At 46.8% G+C, this 18430-nt stretch overlaps 2 protein-coding genes across 2 annotated transcripts; one reads left to right on the forward strand and one right to left on the reverse strand.

Moving 5' to 3' along the window:
* The first annotated feature begins 12590 nt into the window (after nucleotides 1-12590).
* LOC136459502 (transcription factor DIVARICATA-like) lies at nucleotides 12591-13958 on the forward strand. Its single transcript, XM_066459349.1, has 2 exons — nucleotides 12591-13127; nucleotides 13366-13958. Exons 1-2 carry the CDS (start codon nucleotides 12736-12738, stop codon nucleotides 13547-13549), a joined length of 576 nt encoding a protein of 191 aa, XP_066315446.1. The 5' UTR covers nucleotides 12591-12735; the 3' UTR covers nucleotides 13550-13958.
* Nucleotides 13959-14930: 972 nt separating this feature from the next.
* Nucleotides 14931-18071, reverse strand: LOC136459503 (uncharacterized). Its single transcript, XM_066459350.1, has 2 exons — nucleotides 17829-18071; nucleotides 14931-15961 (listed from the first exon to the last, which is right to left on the reverse strand). The coding sequence occupies exons 1-2, from the start codon at nucleotides 17935-17937 to the stop codon at nucleotides 15045-15047; spliced, it is 1026 nt and encodes a 341-aa protein (XP_066315447.1). The 5' UTR covers nucleotides 17938-18071; the 3' UTR covers nucleotides 14931-15044.
* Between the last annotated feature and the right edge of the window lie 359 nt (nucleotides 18072-18430).

Genomic DNA, 18430 nt, shown 5'->3' on the forward strand with positions numbered 1-18430 from the left:
TGATCCAGCGTCCGGTCAAGCAAAGAAGACGTAGTCTGGATCGACCGGACTCTGGCTGCGTTCGATCAGTTGGGATCGGACGTGTCCGATCGTGATTCCAGGGGTTTTGGACCTCTCTGGAATCAACCGAACGCTGGGTGGCAGCGTCCGGTCGCTGCCACCGGAGCGTCCGGTCAGTAGAAAACATGCGGGTTCAGCACTTCTCATCTGTTTCCTTTTCTACTCCGTGGGATCCACCATATAATCTCCTCATGCGTTGACCTAATCTCTATCCTCGCCACGTCGTCATCACCCGAGCCACCGTCTATAGCGCCGCCTTCCACGCCTGCGCCATCGTCTCCAGCGCCGCCATCCGCACCTGTGCCACCGCTGCAGCGCCACTAGTGCTCCCGCACCGCCATGCCTTGCCAGCACCGCCATCGCGCCATGCCCTGCTAGCACCGCCGCCGCGCCATGCCCTGCCAGCGCCACCGCCACGCCGAGCCCTGCCTGCGCCGCTGCTCGTGCAGCTCCCGCGCCGCCACTGCCCATGCCTCTGCTTCGCGCTGCCTACCCACAGTTGCGCCACCGCCGCACGTGCCCTAGCACCGCCTCCGCACTCGCATGCACCACTGCTCCTAGCACCGCCTCCAGTCCGCGCCGCCGTGCACGTGCTCTGCCCAAGTGCCACCGAGCCTCTGCCCTAACGCTCCCGGTGCCCTAGCCACTTCTCACCGTGTCCCTACACCACAGTGCATCGCCGATCCACGCCACTGCAAAACCTAACCAACGCCGTGGTTCCCCGATCCATTCCTATTCTCATCGTTTCGTCGGTTCATTAGGTAGCAAGCCCTCGTTTCCAATTTCGTTTCTAATTGCTTGCTTCCTAGGATTTCGTATCTTTAGATATATTGTATTTATTTATATATCCTATCTATTCTATCGTGCAGCGAGTCAGTGCCGTTGTTGTCCTATTTAAGGTTGTCTGTCAACTCGGGGCCAAGCTCATGAGTACAGATCGAGGCCAAGCCTCAGAAGTGACAGTTGATAGTTGATTCTTGTTAGGGCAGTTGTTCCTTTTAGCTTCATCAGATGGCTCGTATCAAGAATGTCAGAGGAGGTCCCGGTGATGAGAATCTGAGGCCCCCGCCTCGCTAGCCTATAGATGCAAAAGGCAAGGCAACGAAGAAGCTAGCAACGAGGAAGTGCAAGTACCCTGATGCAGATACAACGAGAGCAGCTGCAGTTACAGAGGCCGCAGAGCACGTAGAGAGAGGAGGTGCTCAGAGTGGTGTTGTTATTGCATATTAGCTTTCTCCATCTACGAGGGCTGCACTTGAGCAGGTTGAGCGCCATCATGGTGGTCTAGCTAGGACCCTCATGGTTGGAGGACGACGTGTGGCTATTGATGAGAGTCACTCTCAGGGGGAGCCTCAGTAGCAGACTCAGGAAGGAGAGCAGGCCGAGGAGACAGAGTAGGCACCTCAGCCACAACTTCACTGCTCTGGTCATACCCGTGCACCAGTCACTCCGAGGTCAGAGACACAACGGAGGGGTTCTCGCCCACCGCCTAGACCACAGGGTCCGCCTCCAGTGACTCACTTGGATTTGAGGGCCGCCATGGCCAAGCAGGTGCAGCAACTTAGATTTGTAGACTTTGAGCAGTGGTTTCCATCGAGGCAGGATGAGCATGCTTTAGAGAGTTTCTACACACCTCTGTAGGAAGATTTTTATAATGCATATCTTAACAGTGGGGCAGTATTCAGATCTCAGAGGGTGTGCAACATTGAGACCATTATAGCAGCAGCTGGATAGCATATTTACCCTTACCTAGCTTACCTGCTAGGGCTGACAATTTTACTTGGACGGATAGGCTTATATGTTCCATCTTGGGTCCGTCAGTTCTATGCTACACTCTGGATTGACCTGCAGCACAGATGTATACACTTTGCATTCAGAGGCAAAGATTATAGGCTGATGAGTATTAGGGTTAGAGAGATACTCAGGCTTCAGGAGCAGCCTGTCTGGCTACATGAGGTTTGCTATGGACAAACAGCGCCCCCCAGATGCCCTCATGGCAGTATGGTGCCCCCTACAGATCTAGTCCGCCATTGCTTAATAGAGCCATTTGGCGAGGGGTCTAGTAGGACACCCAGTGATCTCACTCCCACTGCTAGAGTGCTTGATGCATTATGAGGAGGACACTGCTTTCAAGGATGGGGTATCGCGAGGGCTTGACTCGCATATAGTTATGGTTACTGAACTCTCTGATGTAGCAGACAGTGTTTGACATTTGGGATCTTCTTCTATTAGAGATGGAGGATACTATTGCAGAGGGTTTCAGGGGTCACAGGCAGCTGCCATATGCTCACTGGATTACATTCCTGATCCACAAGGCAGTTACTATGAGGCCACCAGAGATGCTGGCAGAGTATAGTGATGCTACTACAAAGTTCCCTACATACAACATGACTCAGATGATCCGACATAGTGCAGTGAGGACACCTAGCTAGTCGAGCTGACATCCAGAGGTACCAGAGACTGCAGCTCAGCAGAATGAGACCATCAGGAGCATAGCAGCTATAGAGGAGGAGCAGCTTGATGCTTAGCAGGAGGGGATTGTTGCGAGCGACCCCAATGACAGCTCAGATGATGAGTACTAGTCCATTCCTCAAATGCCTCCACGATGATATGATCATGAGGCTGGTAGCTCTAATTCAGCTCTATCTACACCGTAGACTGACCTCGTTCTACCTGTCATACTTGAGCGAATGAGGAAGGATCAGGCTCACCAAGCTTAGGAGACAGCTACCACTTTTGCTCAGTTTCAGACTAGGCAGGATGAGTTCCAGCGATAGCAGCAGGTGATCCAGCAACAACAGGCTATACAGCAGTAGCAGCAGGCCATGCATCAGCAGTTGCTCCTCATGCAACAGCAGCTCCTTGGATTTATGCAGCATGTTGTGACAGCTATTGGGGCTCCACTACCATAGTCTTCGCCTTAGCTAGGTCAGCCTACCACCATTTCTATGACTCTAGCTTTATAGCCTAGTGGGCTTTAGAGTCAGGGACAACCACCAGCATAGTTTGCTTCACCTATAGAGTAGGTGTCCCAGTGGTTTGCCTCGCTAGGGTTAGCCCCGTAGTTCACACCTCTTCAGACAGGCTTCACACCGGCTCAGACTTCCTCACTGCTAGTGTTAGATACCTTAGTCTCTAGGAGCCTTGGAGCGACTTTCAGTGAGTTGATAGGGTAGCCTACTCCGCCATATTTGCATGTCACATGTCCTTCTACAGTTGTACCTATTATCGGAACTATAGAGACGCTCCCTTCTTCTGTTGCATCATCAGAGCCGCCTGCTTTAGTGATACCTACATAGTCTACGGCCACTCCTATCTCTGATCCGACCCAGACCGCTTCAGCATCGCTTCCAGCTATAGAGGGTTAGGCAGTTCAGAGCTCAGGGTCAGATGATGATGGCACACAGTTTCAGCTCGTTTCTCGTACCTCAGCACCCGACTCGTCCGCTGTAGCCCCGCCGACCGACCCTTAGGTTTTGGTGTTTGACGCCAAAGGGGGAGAGGGATGGAGTATGTTAGATTTAGGGGGAGCGACTTAGGGGGGCTTAGTTTATCTATTATATTTGGTTTTTATGTGTGATACACTATTATACATTTGTGTGTTTACTTTTATGCATCAAACTATATTTATGTGATAGTGATATCTACGCGATTGTGATATGTGACATATGTGCTCTCTACTTTGAATCTCTTATATGTCATATCACTAGTGTTATGCTCATTTGCTTTGCTTCCGTGTTTTACTCCGATGCAAATGAGCTTTATTACTTATACTCATGCTTATTTCATATCTTTTGAGTACATCATGTTGGCTTGGGTCATATAAGCTTGCCTAACTCTTTTGTTCTTATTATCAAAAGCTTATATGAACCAAGCATGTTAAAAACCTCAACTCTTTCACATACTCGAGGCGGTATTATCATCAATCACCAAAAAGAGGGAGATTAAAAGCATCTAGGCCCATTAGTGGGTTTTGGTGATTAATGATAATACGTGATTACTACGACTAATGTGTGTTTTGCAGAGGCAATTAAGTTAGGTCATGGTAATGGAGATCGATTGGGCTATCATGGTGGTCATGCCCCTACAATGAAAATCATTTCAGTTTTTAAAGGATGGACGACAAGGTTAAGGATGGACTAGTTCTAAGTATCGATTGGAGTTGAAGAGACACATAGAGTAGTTTAAGACTTTGTTTTTCCTTTGGCCATACTATTAAGGGGGGTATGGACGAATAGCTTGACCTAGGTAAGTCTAGTGAGTTAGGTGTGGTGCACACTTGCTAAACCTAGCACTAGGTAGCTCCTAAAAAGCCCTTAGATCCATTGGAGCAAACTTTATTCATATATGATCGAGAGTTGGAAGTGAATGGAGGGTCAAATACTGACCGAACGCTGGCTTCGGTGTGACCGGACGCTAGCGCAGAGTCCGGTCAGTTCATTTGATCAAGGTGAAGTCGTCTAGAAGTGACCGGACGCTGAGAGGTGAAGTGACCGGACACTAAGTCCCAGCGTCCGGTCGACTCCAGTAAGGTTCGAGAGAGGGAAAATCATGACCGGACGCGTCTGGTCAGTGCTGACCGGACGCTGTCCAGCGTCCAGTCACCACTTAAACACCGATGTTCAGGGTGAACTAACCGAAGCGTCTGGTCAACATGACCGGAGCGTTCGGTCACCCCGAAGAGACACATAACGGTTCGTTTTTCAGCCGGTGTTATAAATACTTCCTCCATTCATGTGTGTGAGTACTTTTGCTTATTCCAACAGCTGAGAAACATCTTTGTGAGTGCTAAGAAGAGCAAGGTCCTAGTGAGGTGATTGAGATTTGAGAATCCCAAAGAGGGCCCTCATTAGTGAGATCAAAAGTAGCAAAGTGTGCATCCATCCTTCTCATTAGGCTTGTCGTGGTCAAGTGAGAGTTCATGCTTGTTACTCTTGGTGATCGCCATCACCTAGATGGCTTGGTGGTGATTGTGAGATTGGTGATCATCCGATGGAGCTTGTGGATGACCCAACTCAAGTTGTGAGCGGTTGTGGGTGATTCACCGCGATGGAGTGTCAAAGAATCAACCCATAGAGAGCACTTGATCCTTGCGCAGATCAAGGGGGAGCAACACCCTTGCGCGGGTGCTCCAACGAGGACTAGTGGGGAGTGGCGACTCTCCGATACCTCGGCAAAATATCACTGCGTTCCTTCTTCTCTTTTTACTTTGAGCAATTCAATTCTTGTCTTTCACATTCATAGAATTGCCATGCTAGAGTAGGATTAGAACATATGTTGCTAAACTTTTGTGCGTTAGATAAATAGAAACACTTTCTAGGCACAGGGGTTTAATTGGGCTAACCGTATGACTTAATTATTGCAAAGAAATTTAGAATTAGCCTAATTCACCCCCCTCTTGGGCATCTTGATCCTTTCAATTTCTAAAAACAAATAGTCCAGGGAACACATAAAGCAAATAACTAAATAAAACCAATCCAAACAACAAAGGACACTATCATAAACAAAAAAACAGGACGGTAGCTAAGTAGACCAATCCAAAAAAATAGAAAGAAACATCTAACACACAAAACAAAAAGATATCGATACACATACATTACAGCTTATATAAGGAGAAAGACTACAAAAGGACAATTAAAAACACACTACTACAAAACCAAAATAGAAAAAGATGATTTCTAACCTATCAACAACAAACACTATAGTACGATGATAAACACATATATTATAGAGTAAACCATATAATCAGAAAAATTCATCAATGATAATAATACTGGAAGGAGCAAGCTCAGTTTGGCATGATGGGCTGAGCCTAACAAAGCTTAACAAAAAATTGTGAATCAACTGAAATTTAAAAGCAAGCAAAAGCATGATAACACAAAACACAACTAAGCCTAATCCACTCACAAAACACTATAGCATCCAACTATTACAATAATACCATCCAAATCATCACGTTAAGCATTACATACTATATAAATGATAGGAAACCATTTACAAAAAAAAACACAAAGAACAATTCATTTCCCTAAGTAAACAATATCCTCAACAAAATTGCCATACCTAAGAACTACAGTCTAAGCAATGAAAAATTCAACTGCGGCTAACATCTACAGATAAAAAAGATAAGATAATTTCAACCAAAATATATTGATGACTCTATCAAATCATCACGTTTACCATCAAATTATATAACATCTACGGAATAGGTAAATATAACTAAATAGAAATACAAGATCTAAAACAAACCCTGAAAAACTTAACATGAACAAAGACCAGAAAAAGGATCTACAACTTGCAAAAGAACACTTGGATACAAAAACTCGCCACAAAAACTACTCAGCATCGGAGAAGAAAATGAATCCAACTCAGGCCCGAACTCTACCTTCGCCTCCACCTCTGGCTCAGCCACAAAAAGCTCTAAATCAAACACGGCATGGACCTGCGGCTAAACCTTGACCTCAGCCTCCGCCTTCGCAACAAACAAACAAAAAACATGAAATAATAACAAAAATAGAATTAAAAAATAGCAGATACACTGAAAGAATCTGTAGGAAACTAAAAGCTCTAGTTTGGTTTTGGTGAATTGATGAAATCCTAAGTGTTTACCTAGTTTATCAAGTGATCATGAGATAGGTAGCACATTCCAAGTGGTAAAGCAATTGAAGATCATAACATGATGATGGTGATACCATGGTGATGATCAAGTGCTTGGACTTGAAAAGAAGAAAGATAAAAACAAAAGGCTCAAGGCAAAGATATAAATGATAGGAGTCATTTTGTTTTGGTGATCAAGACACTTAGTGAGTGTGATCACATTTAGAATCGATAGCCGTACTATTAAGAGGGGTGAAACTCGTATCGAAATGCGGTTATCAAAGTGCCACTAGACGCTCTAACTCATTGCATATGCATTTAGGATCTAGTGGAGTGCTAACACCCTTGAAAATGTTTGTGAAAATATGCTAACACATGTGCACAAGATGATACACTTGGTGGTTGGCATATTTGAGCAAGGGTTAGGAACTTCACCGGTGGAATGTCCGCTCGTAGAGTGCGGACAGTCCGATGGTGTCACCGGCGCTCTCTATAGAAAAGACAGAGGTCACTGTAAGTGACCGAACGCTGGTCTCAGTAGGACCGACGCGTCCAGTCAGTGGCATCAGTGAGCGTGCGGCTTCGATCTCATGACCGGACGCTGGCGTGAGAAATGACCGGACGCTCAGGGCCTGAGTCCGGCCAGTATGACGTATGATGACATATGCAGTGCACAAGGGAAACGTTGAGTGACCGGACGCTGGGTGAGTCCGGTCGAGCATGACCGGAGACGTCCAATTGTGATTTTTCGCTTCTGATACCTTACTGGAAACGACCAAACGATGGTGTTGGCACGTTCGATCACTACTTAAATGTACTAATGACCATAGAGATCGAGCAATCAGTGTTTGAAGCCGATAACACGTGGCAAGCATCGATCGACCGGACGCTGGGGTCCTACGTCCGGTCGATCTGATCAGCGCGTTTGGTCACCCCGTGTTGTGCCTAGTGAAGGGGTACAACGGCTCTATTTCATGGGGGCTTCTATTTAAGCCCCATGGCCGCCTCTAGCTCACTCTCTTGGCCATTTGCATTGACATAGCAACCTTCTAAGCTTAGTCAAAGCCCTCTCACTCATCTCCATCATTGATTCATTATCTTTGTGAGATTGGGAGAGAATCCAAGTGCATTACTTGAGTGTTTGCATCTAGAGACACTTAGTGTTCGTGTTTTGTTGTGGGATTCGCTTGTTACTCTTGGTGGTTGCTGCCATCTAGACGGCTTGGAGCAGTAAGGATCATCGAGCGGAGGTTGGTGATTGTCTCCGGCTCCGATCGTGGTGATTGTGATGGGTTCTTGACCTTCCCTCGGTGGAGAACCAAAAGGTACTCTTATGGATTGCTCGTGGCTTGTGTGATCCTCATCTTGTATTGGTTGTGCGGCACCCTATTGAGACAATTAGCGCGTGAACCTCCAAGTGAGTGAATCGCCACAACGAGGACTAGCTTGCTGACAAGCAAGTGAACCTCAGTAAAAAAATCATTGTGTCATCATTTGATTCCAAGGTGATTGGTCTTCATTGGTATTCATTCTTGTGATTGATTGGTTCACTCCTCGACACGGCAGTATAACCATCTTGCTCATTCTCTTTACATTATCGCAAACTAGTTATCAAGCTCTTTAGTGTAGCTATTTATGAGAGCTTGTTAGCTTGGTTAGTGTGACTCTTTAGTTAGCCTTTGAGAGCACATTAACTTAGTATAGTGACATAGCCATTGTTTGGTTAGAAACTAGAATTGTGGTAGGTGGCTTGCATTTTTAGTAGGCTAGCGCAACACTTGCTTCACCTCATAATTGTCTAACCGGTTTGCTAAGTGTTGTTGTAGAAAATTTTAATAGGCTATTCACCCCCTTTAGCCATTAGGACCTTTCAGAAACATAGAACGAACAATAATAAAAAAACCACGCAAACAGATACACTACACACGCAATAGAGCCATGCTTTATCACTCCGCCAGCCTTGTTACTGAAAGAATATCTTATCAATACAAATTTAATTGAAATAGTATAATAAGCAAACAAATGAAGCCAAGAGCTGTCACTAAACAATCGAGCAACCTAGTCCCTACTGCCCAAGTTTTGCTTTGGAATAACTAATATTGAACAAAGAGCCACTGAATAATTGTTATCATCACAATTAGATCATGCTGCTGCATGCTATTTGAACCCATCATCGTTATGTAATTTCATTCTCAAATGAGAAAAAACAAGTAAACAACCATTTCACTATTGTGGTAATTCTGCACTTGATTTAAAAAATATGATATTACCGAAAACTATCAAGGAATTCGCAGCCATAAATGGTCTAGGACAACTAGAACACACAAGAGGAGGGCAGTATGTGTATGCCCTGCCTTCTGCAATGTTCTTCATTCGTTGTAGCACATGCTCCAACGCTGGCTTCCAAGTAGTCTCACCAAGATCCAAAAGCAGAACCAAATGCAATAGCCGCCTATTGCCACCCCTTCAGCTACACACGCGCCTATCAAATCGAATACGAATACAAATTGCTTGAGTTTGGAAGCTCGATTCCGCACAGCAGTGAAAGGAAGACAAGGGGTAGGTCGTGAGCGTACCTGGTGGATTCTCATCGCCAGCAAAGATCCTGAAGATAGAGACCTCAGCACCTAGGGTAGGGCGACGGCGGTGACTATCCAGTCATCGTCGCAGCCCGTAGGAGAGAAGGGGCGGCCATCAGTGGAGGATCCATCGGAGAGGAATATGGCAGAGCCAGGCGAGAGAAGGGTTCGGTGATGCCAGGTTAGATGCCACACCACCACCAACGCGGCATAAGGGGAAGCCGCTGTCGCAGGAGCGCCCACGACCTACACGCATCAAGGCCACCGTTGCTCATTTAGAAGCATACAGGTCAACATCTAATTCATTTAGAAGCGCTAATACTCACCAACTACGGCAGATGAATGATGGCAGATCAACGACGGCGAGCGCCTCTGCCACAGGCTCTGAGGGGAATTGACTCAGCCTCCGCAATAACATTGACAAAGAACAAAAAAACCAATAAATGCAGACAAAATCAGGTCGGGAACGAAGAGATATACAACATCGAATCAAAACCAATAAATAAAACTCATAAACGATGGCGAATCGCCAGCGGAGAGCCCCTCCGCCTAGGGCTCCGCCTCAGCTCCGCCACTAGAACCAGGGGAGACGAAATGAAATGGAGAAAGGAAATAAACTGTTCAAAAGAGATAAATGCGTGCGTTTTCCAAAAAAAAGAGCTGACTTGTGGGCCACACGGGTCAGAGAGCAAAACGCCAAGGGAAAATGAAAAGGCGACGGGGCAGATGAAGAAGGGCGCAGATAGCTCCATGGCCAGATCCGATGTAAAAAAAATCGTGTGATGCAAAGCATAGAATCACAAGGGCAAAGGATAGCTTTAGTGTTAAAAAGGGGCAGAAAAGGCGATGGCTGGCGGATTCATCGGGCGAATGGCATGTACCCGCTAGGCTTCCCATCATCCTTTGCTAGTCCACTCCACTGGGATTGCTGCCTCTAAAGAAGTCAGCATGACCGCGGCCAACAACAAGATGTGAGCACAAAAAAGCGTGCCACAGGAAACAGACCATACCCGGTTGATCGGGATGCTACCGAAATGGACTCTGTGAGAACTATTTCGAGAGCGGGTAAGAAAAGATCGCTCAAAGATGGCATCTTCCAGAACCATTGGGTGTGGGATATTGTCGGCGCGCCAACCACCCAAGTACTCTATCAATATCTTTGGGTGTGGGGCATTCTTTGCGACGTCGTTCTCCATCCATTGTAGGAGGATCGCTTTGTTTGGCCTTGGACTGCGGATGGAAGGTACTCCGCATCGTCCACATACCGAGCCTTCTTCGCCGGCTCATCGTCGTTGTTGGGAGCCAACAAACTGTGGAAGACCAAAGCACCACCGCGCGTGAAGTTCTTCTTCTGGTTGGCGCTGCATCACCGCCTATGGACCGTGGAACGACACAAAAGACATGGGTTGTAGGATGATGCTGCTTGCATCCTTTGTGGCCAAGAACCAGAGACTGGTGATCATCTGTTCGTTAGGTGCGTCCTTGCCAGACAGCTCTGGTTCTCCCTGTTGGCACCTGTTGGACTGACGACGCTTGTTTCGGCGACCACGGAGGAACTAGCGTCGTGGTGGCTTCGTCAGCGGCTATGGCTGGAGGTTGCGCTGCGACCGGCCTTCGATTCCCTAGTGCTGCTCACCTCTTGGATCCTCTAGAAGGAGAGGAACAACATGACGTTCTCGTGGACGGCATCCGGGGCGCAGGAGCTATACCTGAAGGTGGTTAGCGGTGCGGATGATTGGGTGCAGGCAGGATTTAAGACACTTTCGGTGGTTTGCCCGCTTTGGTCATAAAACTTAGCTGCAATGTAATCCCTAACGTGCGGATTCTAGTCAACCTTGATGGCTACTCACCATCGAGATTTGACTAAGTTGTTCCTTGAAACTTTTACCTCTTAATACGGGTGAATGGCCCGATCGCGAAAAAAAACTCTATGAGAACTCGCCGGAATAAGGAAAGCGAATCATCAAATGCTTATTCATAGGTGGGTTGGGATCGTTAGCCATATGGTTACACTGATTTTTGCTAATTGATTTTTTTAGTAAAATATTATTTCCAATGAGAAGTAAGATGTGAAATGTCCATGGGAGAATTTGAATTCCTACCAAACACATACTTAAATGTGTGCGTAGATGTGATTAGAGCATGTTCGATCGTCAACTGGTTGGTGTCAAGCTCGGTCCTGGATCGTGCAATTTTGAGTTTCAATTGCCAAGTAAGCCATGGTTCTGAATCATTGACACTATGAAGTTTGGAGTCAATTTTGTACTACATGATGTCAAAAACTAGCAACGTTACGGCCAGGCCGTGGGCCACTCCGTTGGTGGTCCACTTCTTGAATTAGAGAGAAAACCGGTCTACGTCGTGAGGCCGGCCCATGGGCTGAGCAGATGTTCTTGTTATTATTGCCGATGCTCGATGTACATATGAAAGGAATATAGGAATTGCCGATGCGTAGTGGTCTTCGTTGACATCACAGATCCTACAACTTTGGAAGCCTTGGCCTGCCGTGAAGCTCTTGCTCTTGCCGAAGATGTTGCTTTGGAGAGATTATTTGTTGTTTCAGACTGCAAGACAGTTGTCTCGGAGATTGGTGAAGGAACTCTGGGTAGCTATGGCTCGATCATTGCTGAGATAAATTTCCGAACTGCACTCTTCAATAAGTGTAGTTTTGCCCATGAAGAAAGAGCTTTAAATTTTGAAGCACACAATCTAGCTAGGCATACAATTTTATATGGGACTGGCCGCCATCTGTGGCTTGGCGTACCCTATTCTAATATTATTTCTATAAACATTGTTATTGAGTAATAAAGCCATGATCCTCGAAAACAAAAAAAGGAATTGCCGATGCTCCCCTCTCGAAAAAAGAAAAAGGAATTGCCGATGCAGTTCAACTTGCCAAGGGGGCCAACTTCCGGGGGCCACCGGACAAAAGGCAACCCGTTGACTTGAACGAGACCAACAAACTTTTCACAAGTTTCAAAAAAAAAACTTTCCACGCAGAACCGCGAACGAAAAAACAAACAAACGGCTGAAACCCAGGCGGAGGCGGAAAAATGTCAGGGTCCACCCGAAATCCACGGGAGAAGAAAAAACGAGGACCCGCAAAGCGCGAACCGTCCAGGCGTTCACCGCCGTGGCCGCGCCCGCGCGCAGCAGCGCAACACGTGTCCACCGAACCAGCGCCGGACCCGGCCCCCACCCCGCGCGCACGCCCAAAACGTGTGGACGCACCCAACAAACCCAAACGGGTACCCCCAAGCCCCGCGGCCGCGGGATTGATCAGGTCCCGTGTACGGTTCCGTTCACCTCACCGTCCCACACTACCAGAATCTTTATAAATCCCGTTCCCACGCGGAGAAAACCAACGGCACACGGCACCGCCGACCCATCATCCGTCCGTCCGTCCGTCCACAACCACAACGAGCCAGCAACAACACCACGCCCGCAACGCAACACAGCGATCGTGTCGAGCAGAGCAGGTGAGTTGAGTCGACGGGGCATGGAGTTCCACCACCGCTACCACAGCAGCAGCATCATCCACGCGGCGGGGCCGCCGACGGTGGCGGCCGCGGCTGCGCGGCCATGGAGCAAGGCGGAGGACAAGGTGTTCGAGACCGCGCTGGTGATGTGGCCCGAGCACGCGCCCGACCGCTGGGCGCTCGTCGCGGCGCAGCTCCCCGGCCGCACGCCGCGGGAGGCCTGGGAGCACTACGAGGCGCTCGTCGCCGACGTCGACCTCATCGAGCGCGGCGCGGTCGATGTGCCCAGCTGCTGGGACGACGACGACGCCGACCAAGTCCAGGACGGGCCCGGCAGCCGCGCCGGCGCTACTGACCGGGCGCTTCGCGAGGGCCGGCGCCCCGGGATACCCTGGAGCGAGGAAGAGCACAGGTAATTACTTCCGAGTTCCGATCTCATCTTGTCCGCGGCGAGGCGTGGTTCCATGGAATTGATTTTAGGGTATTCTAGACATCACCTTCCCGCATTGGTTTGTCGAGCGGAGAAGCCTAGGAGTTCTTCCCAGCTGGCGCGTGGGTCCCAGTCGCCAGCCACACGTCGCAGACAGTTTTTTTCCTCCTTGTTGAAAATTAACGCGTCTTTTTCGCTGCTTTACGTTGCGTCTTTGCAGGCTGTTTCTTCAAGGGCTGGAGAAGTACGGCCGCGGGGACTGGCGTAACATCTCGCGCTTCTCGGTGCGGACGCGGACGCCGACGCAGGTGGCCAGCCACGCGCAGAAGTACTTCAACCGGCAGCTCAACCCGGCCAGCCGGGACTCCAAGCGCAAAAGCATCCACGACATCACCACCCCTTGACCTGGCCGCCGACGGCGACGCGCGCTCCCGGCCCTGCTTTGATCAAATCGCGACAGCCACTCATCTCAGGATCAGAATGGAAGAAACAAGTAGGAGCACTAGTTCCATGACATGTATATTACGCAGCTAGTTGTTTATACTAATCTTAAATTAGAGCTAAATCCTTAGCTAGGTGCCATGGGTCTATGCTTTGCTGCTGACGACTGGACGATCTGAGAAACAGTGGCAGGGAGTTCCAGTCAGCTGCTAGCACATGGTTTAGGCTTACTCGTAGTCAGGTAAAATAGAATTAGGAGTTGAAACATCCAATGGAGTCTGACGTGGCAACGGCGTGTCGAGTTTAGGCGGATGCAGATCAATGCACGAGTATATGGTTTTATCGATGGTGCTTTTATTATAGTTTTATATATATGCCGGCGTGCGGTGTCGAAGGTGGACTGGATAAACTTTCACAGTTGTTGTCTGGGGGCGTTCCTTCCAAAGGAAACAGGCGATGCATCCGCAGGTGCCCAACATGTGTCACTATTGCTTGGAGATCGCGGTAGTTCGGTCGATGACGACGAGACGGGCGGCGGGGCTCCAGGGCTTGAGCGGCACGTGGTTAGCTATTGCACGACACTTGTCAATGCCCAACTCCCGTGCTTCTATTTTGTCTTAAGCCCACCGCCATGCACTGAACCTAGTACATCACAACTTCACAAGTAGCAAAAGCTTCTTTGTCATCGTCATCATCCATTCATGCTCGACAACTCAGGAGGTGTTGGGTTCTTTAATCGCTCCTAAAATTTATGTCACATCGAATATTTAGATACTAATAAAGAACATTAAATATAGATTAATTATAAAATCAATTACATAGATAGAGGCTAATTTGCGAGACGATTTTTTAAGCCTAATTAATCTATCATTAGCATATGTTTACTGTAGCAACACGTCAAATTATGGACTAATTAGGCTTAAAAGATTCGTCTCGTAAATTAGTCGCAAGTTGTGTAATTAGTTTCGTAATTAGTCTATATTTAATACTCCATGCATGTGTCTAAACATTCGATGTGACAGAAAGTTTAGGAAGACCTGTAGAAACCAAACACCCCCTTAAAGTCGCAAGCTTGCAGAGAAAATAACTTATGCCACAAGCTTGCAGAATAAATTTATGCAGGCGTGCAAAAAAATTGGAACAGAGACTAGGCACAAAGTTGGTAATCTCTTCTTTGTTGGTAAAAAATGCTGTACAAGTGACTGTTTCGTCATAATAATCAAGATAGAAGGTCACCAAAAACACTCACTCTGTAGTCTGTATCCCATTGACCTGGTTCAAGTAATCTCTAATTAACTACAGACGCTCAGAAAACAGAAAACAGGAGTATACAAAAATTAAAACTCAGCCAAAATGAGATGCTACAAAATTGAAGAACAGTGGCAGAACGATGCAATACAGAGCATGTGACAAAAACAAAATTACAAAGGTTTCTGTGATCCTTCTACCTAGGCCCCCTCAGAATCCAAGAAAACAGATCATAATAACAGCGCAAACGCTGCAGTCAATCAGCAGAGCACCTAGGGCTTTCTGTAGCAGCAACCCGATCTCTAGCATCTGCCCTAAGCTATCAGCAGAACCCAGATTGGCGCCAATCGGTCTGCTTCTCACATTGGGGTCCTTGTTCTCCATCAACAATTTGAAGACAATGGTGATGTTGGTTATAATGAGAAATATTAGTGGCCTTGTACCAACTAATACTCTGGTGATGGCGCCACCAATGTCCAGGCCCCAGTTTGAAAGAACCACCAGGAAAGCAATGGCGACAGATGCTAAGAAACGGTTAGTCTCAGTCGCGGATATGGCCTTGGTCATCTCCTGTGGCGTGAAGTCTAAAAGTTCCTTCAGAGTTTCCACAGACCAACCTGAATTGTCTGCTTGGCTCGACTGGCTTGGAGGTGCAGATCTGGGTCTCATTTCCACTTCTCTGCTAGGTTGGACACTTGCCACTCCATCATGACTACTATTCTTACTAATTCCATCATGACTAGTATTCTTACTAACACCAACATGACTTGTATTCTTACTAACTCCATCATGGCTTGTATTCTTACTAACAGTTTCCTGATCATGAGTAGGCAATGGCGTTTGATTTACTGGCTGAATTTCAGGGACTGCACTGCCCGTTTTAAATTTGCGGAAAAGTTCATCTTCATAGCTCAATGTACTAGCCTTGATTTCTCGGCGACCATCAGCTCGTTGAAATTCAGGTACCAGATCATCATAGCTTAAAGTTCTAGCCTTAACTCCTTGGCGAATACCAGGACGTTGAAATTCAGGTACCAGGTCGCTAGGTTCTGACTTTTGCGACTGACTTCTCTCGCTGAACTTCCCATCATCAGTGCCACCCTCAAACTCTGAACGAAGCGGTGAATCTGCAGAACAGCATACAATTCTAATCAGCCATCAATATTTACTCGGCACTCCAGTAATATGATTAATTTCATCGCTCTCAAGAACATGATAAACAAAGAAATTTTAGGGCAACTGAAACATGGATACATACAGGTGACAAGTTATGTCATGATAGGCATATTACAAGCATGGACAGGGAAAATCAAGAGAAAATTATCTAATCAGTAAAGGATGTCCATGTTTGGAATTTATATGTACCAGGTAAAACCCAGAGTGGCTGATCAAAATGGAAGCTATCAAGTGTCAACACTCCCGAAATGACTACCTAATAACTTACATAAATCCCTGGGGTAATACAGGCAGCCATGAGGAATATCACGTTGCCTTATTTTCTGTGGCAATTTCCCAACAAGCATATGTCTGACTTCATTGTCACTCAATGTGCTGACACAACTAGACAGATTTTCAAGCTATGCATCATCTGATCCAAAATAATATACATCAAAAGTTTGCTCAATTTCATACGTTTCTCACAAAGGCTTTTAGACATCTAAATACATCATGTTCTTTCTGCACAGAAATTTCTGAAAAAAGGAGATTAGCCAAAGCATATCACCCATGAGAACTTCTAATGATTAAAATAATAATAATAGCAAACTGTGAGTCCATAATGCAGCTCCAGCTGTGGCTGAACATGAGCGGTAGTCAAAGATGGACTCTTTTGTGCAGTGCAGACTGAGATTACTTGGTTGGAGGTGCTCGCGGTGCAGCTTCTGTAATGATATGATAAAATAATTTTCTGCTAAATTTCCACATGCTTCTTGATATGATGAACTGACCTCTCACCATGTAATAAGCAGTCTAATGGCTAGGCAAATGCTTGACAGGAAAAAAAAAATGAACGAACCGGTACGGGTGCCAATTTCATTGAACAGAGAAGTAAACGGTTCACAGCAATGCAATGACAACTTGCTTCATATTAAGGTGGCACGAAATTACCAAAACTTTTGCCCTGCTAGAGGACTTCAAAGTATCTTTGTCAGTGCCTTTCATCATTCGTTCATTATCCTTGTGAGTTGGAAAATTTGGATGCAGGAACAGCTATATTTTCAACCAAGTCTAACCAACACATCCAAGTTGCAGAAATTGTTTATCGGCAGAGCAAAACGAAAGTATTTCCCCAAGATCACAGAATGGCAAGAGATATTGCTTAACACCCTGGTTTTATTCCTTTTTACCCTTTGTTTCTTTTTGTTGTTTGTACAAACTACTTCCATATATTAGTATAATCTGCAGGGGCAGGGCAACCCACCAGTTTCATTCAAAAAGAAGTGGCACGATATATCAACAAACTTGGCAGCAAACCGGAAGATACACAGGAGCACAGCTACAAAATGCCAATAAATTTTGTTATGACTTATGAGTGTCCCAAACAGCCAACAAACCAAGTTGACTATCAGGGGATCGATGGCAGTGACTGATATTTAGTGGGGTTTTGGAAAATTCCCAGATTTCTGCTGTCGACATTCTAAGCCACAATTTCCCTTTTAACCTTCTTCCTCCCGACCCGTGATCCAGTAATCCCAGAAAATGCAAATGTAATTAAGGCTACCATCGCTTCCAAATATCATAACTAAAGCAGCTACCATGTCTCGTTCGAGAATTCAAAACGAATCGGAGATCTCTGCAGGGCATGCATATACTGAAAGCCAGGCCACATGCGTTTGCTAATCAACATACCCACGAATTTGGAGTTCCAGAAGACAGATTCAAATGCCCTAGACTACTACGTGGAGTCTAATTGAATCTGGACTGAGACACGAGAGGAGCTACAATTACAAGAGCCGAGGGCAAAGGGGATTGCCGGGATTCTTTCCCTCGGGTTACCTGGAATCGGGTCGCAGGAGAGGCTGCGCGTCTGGCCGGTGATGAAGGCGAGGCGATCCGATCCCCTTTCCACCAGCCGCCGCCGCCGCGTGCCCGCGCCCTTCTCCATCACCGCCCCCTCCTCCGCGCCGGCACGCCCAGGCCACTACTTCCTCTTTGCCTCGACGCCGCCCCCCACCACCTGGCCACCTCTCCTCCTTTTCCTCTTCTCTGCCTAGCTTTCTTTTTTATTTTCTTGCTTATTCTTTTCTTTGCTTGCTTGGAGAGTTAAAAAAAAAAAGGTGAGACGAGATTGCTAGATTCTTCTCGCGTTCTCCGAGGCCTGCGAGAGTTCATAACGGGCTAGGCTTCTACAGCCCATGAATATGTTATGACGGGCTAGGCTTTTAAAGCCCAGAATTTGTTGGCCCCCATAAAAGCCCGTGAAACAAGGATGCCGACGGGCGAAGAACTTAAGTAGAGCAGTAATGGGTCTATAATAATAGACCTGTTTATGGGTCACCTAACATAATCTGATTCGCCCAAAAACACGATATGCCCCGACAATGCACTGAGTCGGATTCGGGTCATGATTTTCGACTCATGATCTAACCTAATATGAA

This window comes from Miscanthus floridulus, chromosome 6, assembly GCF_019320115.1.
Source record: "Miscanthus floridulus cultivar M001 chromosome 6, ASM1932011v1, whole genome shotgun sequence".
Taxonomy (NCBI): Eukaryota; Viridiplantae; Streptophyta; class Magnoliopsida; order Poales; family Poaceae; genus Miscanthus; species Miscanthus floridulus.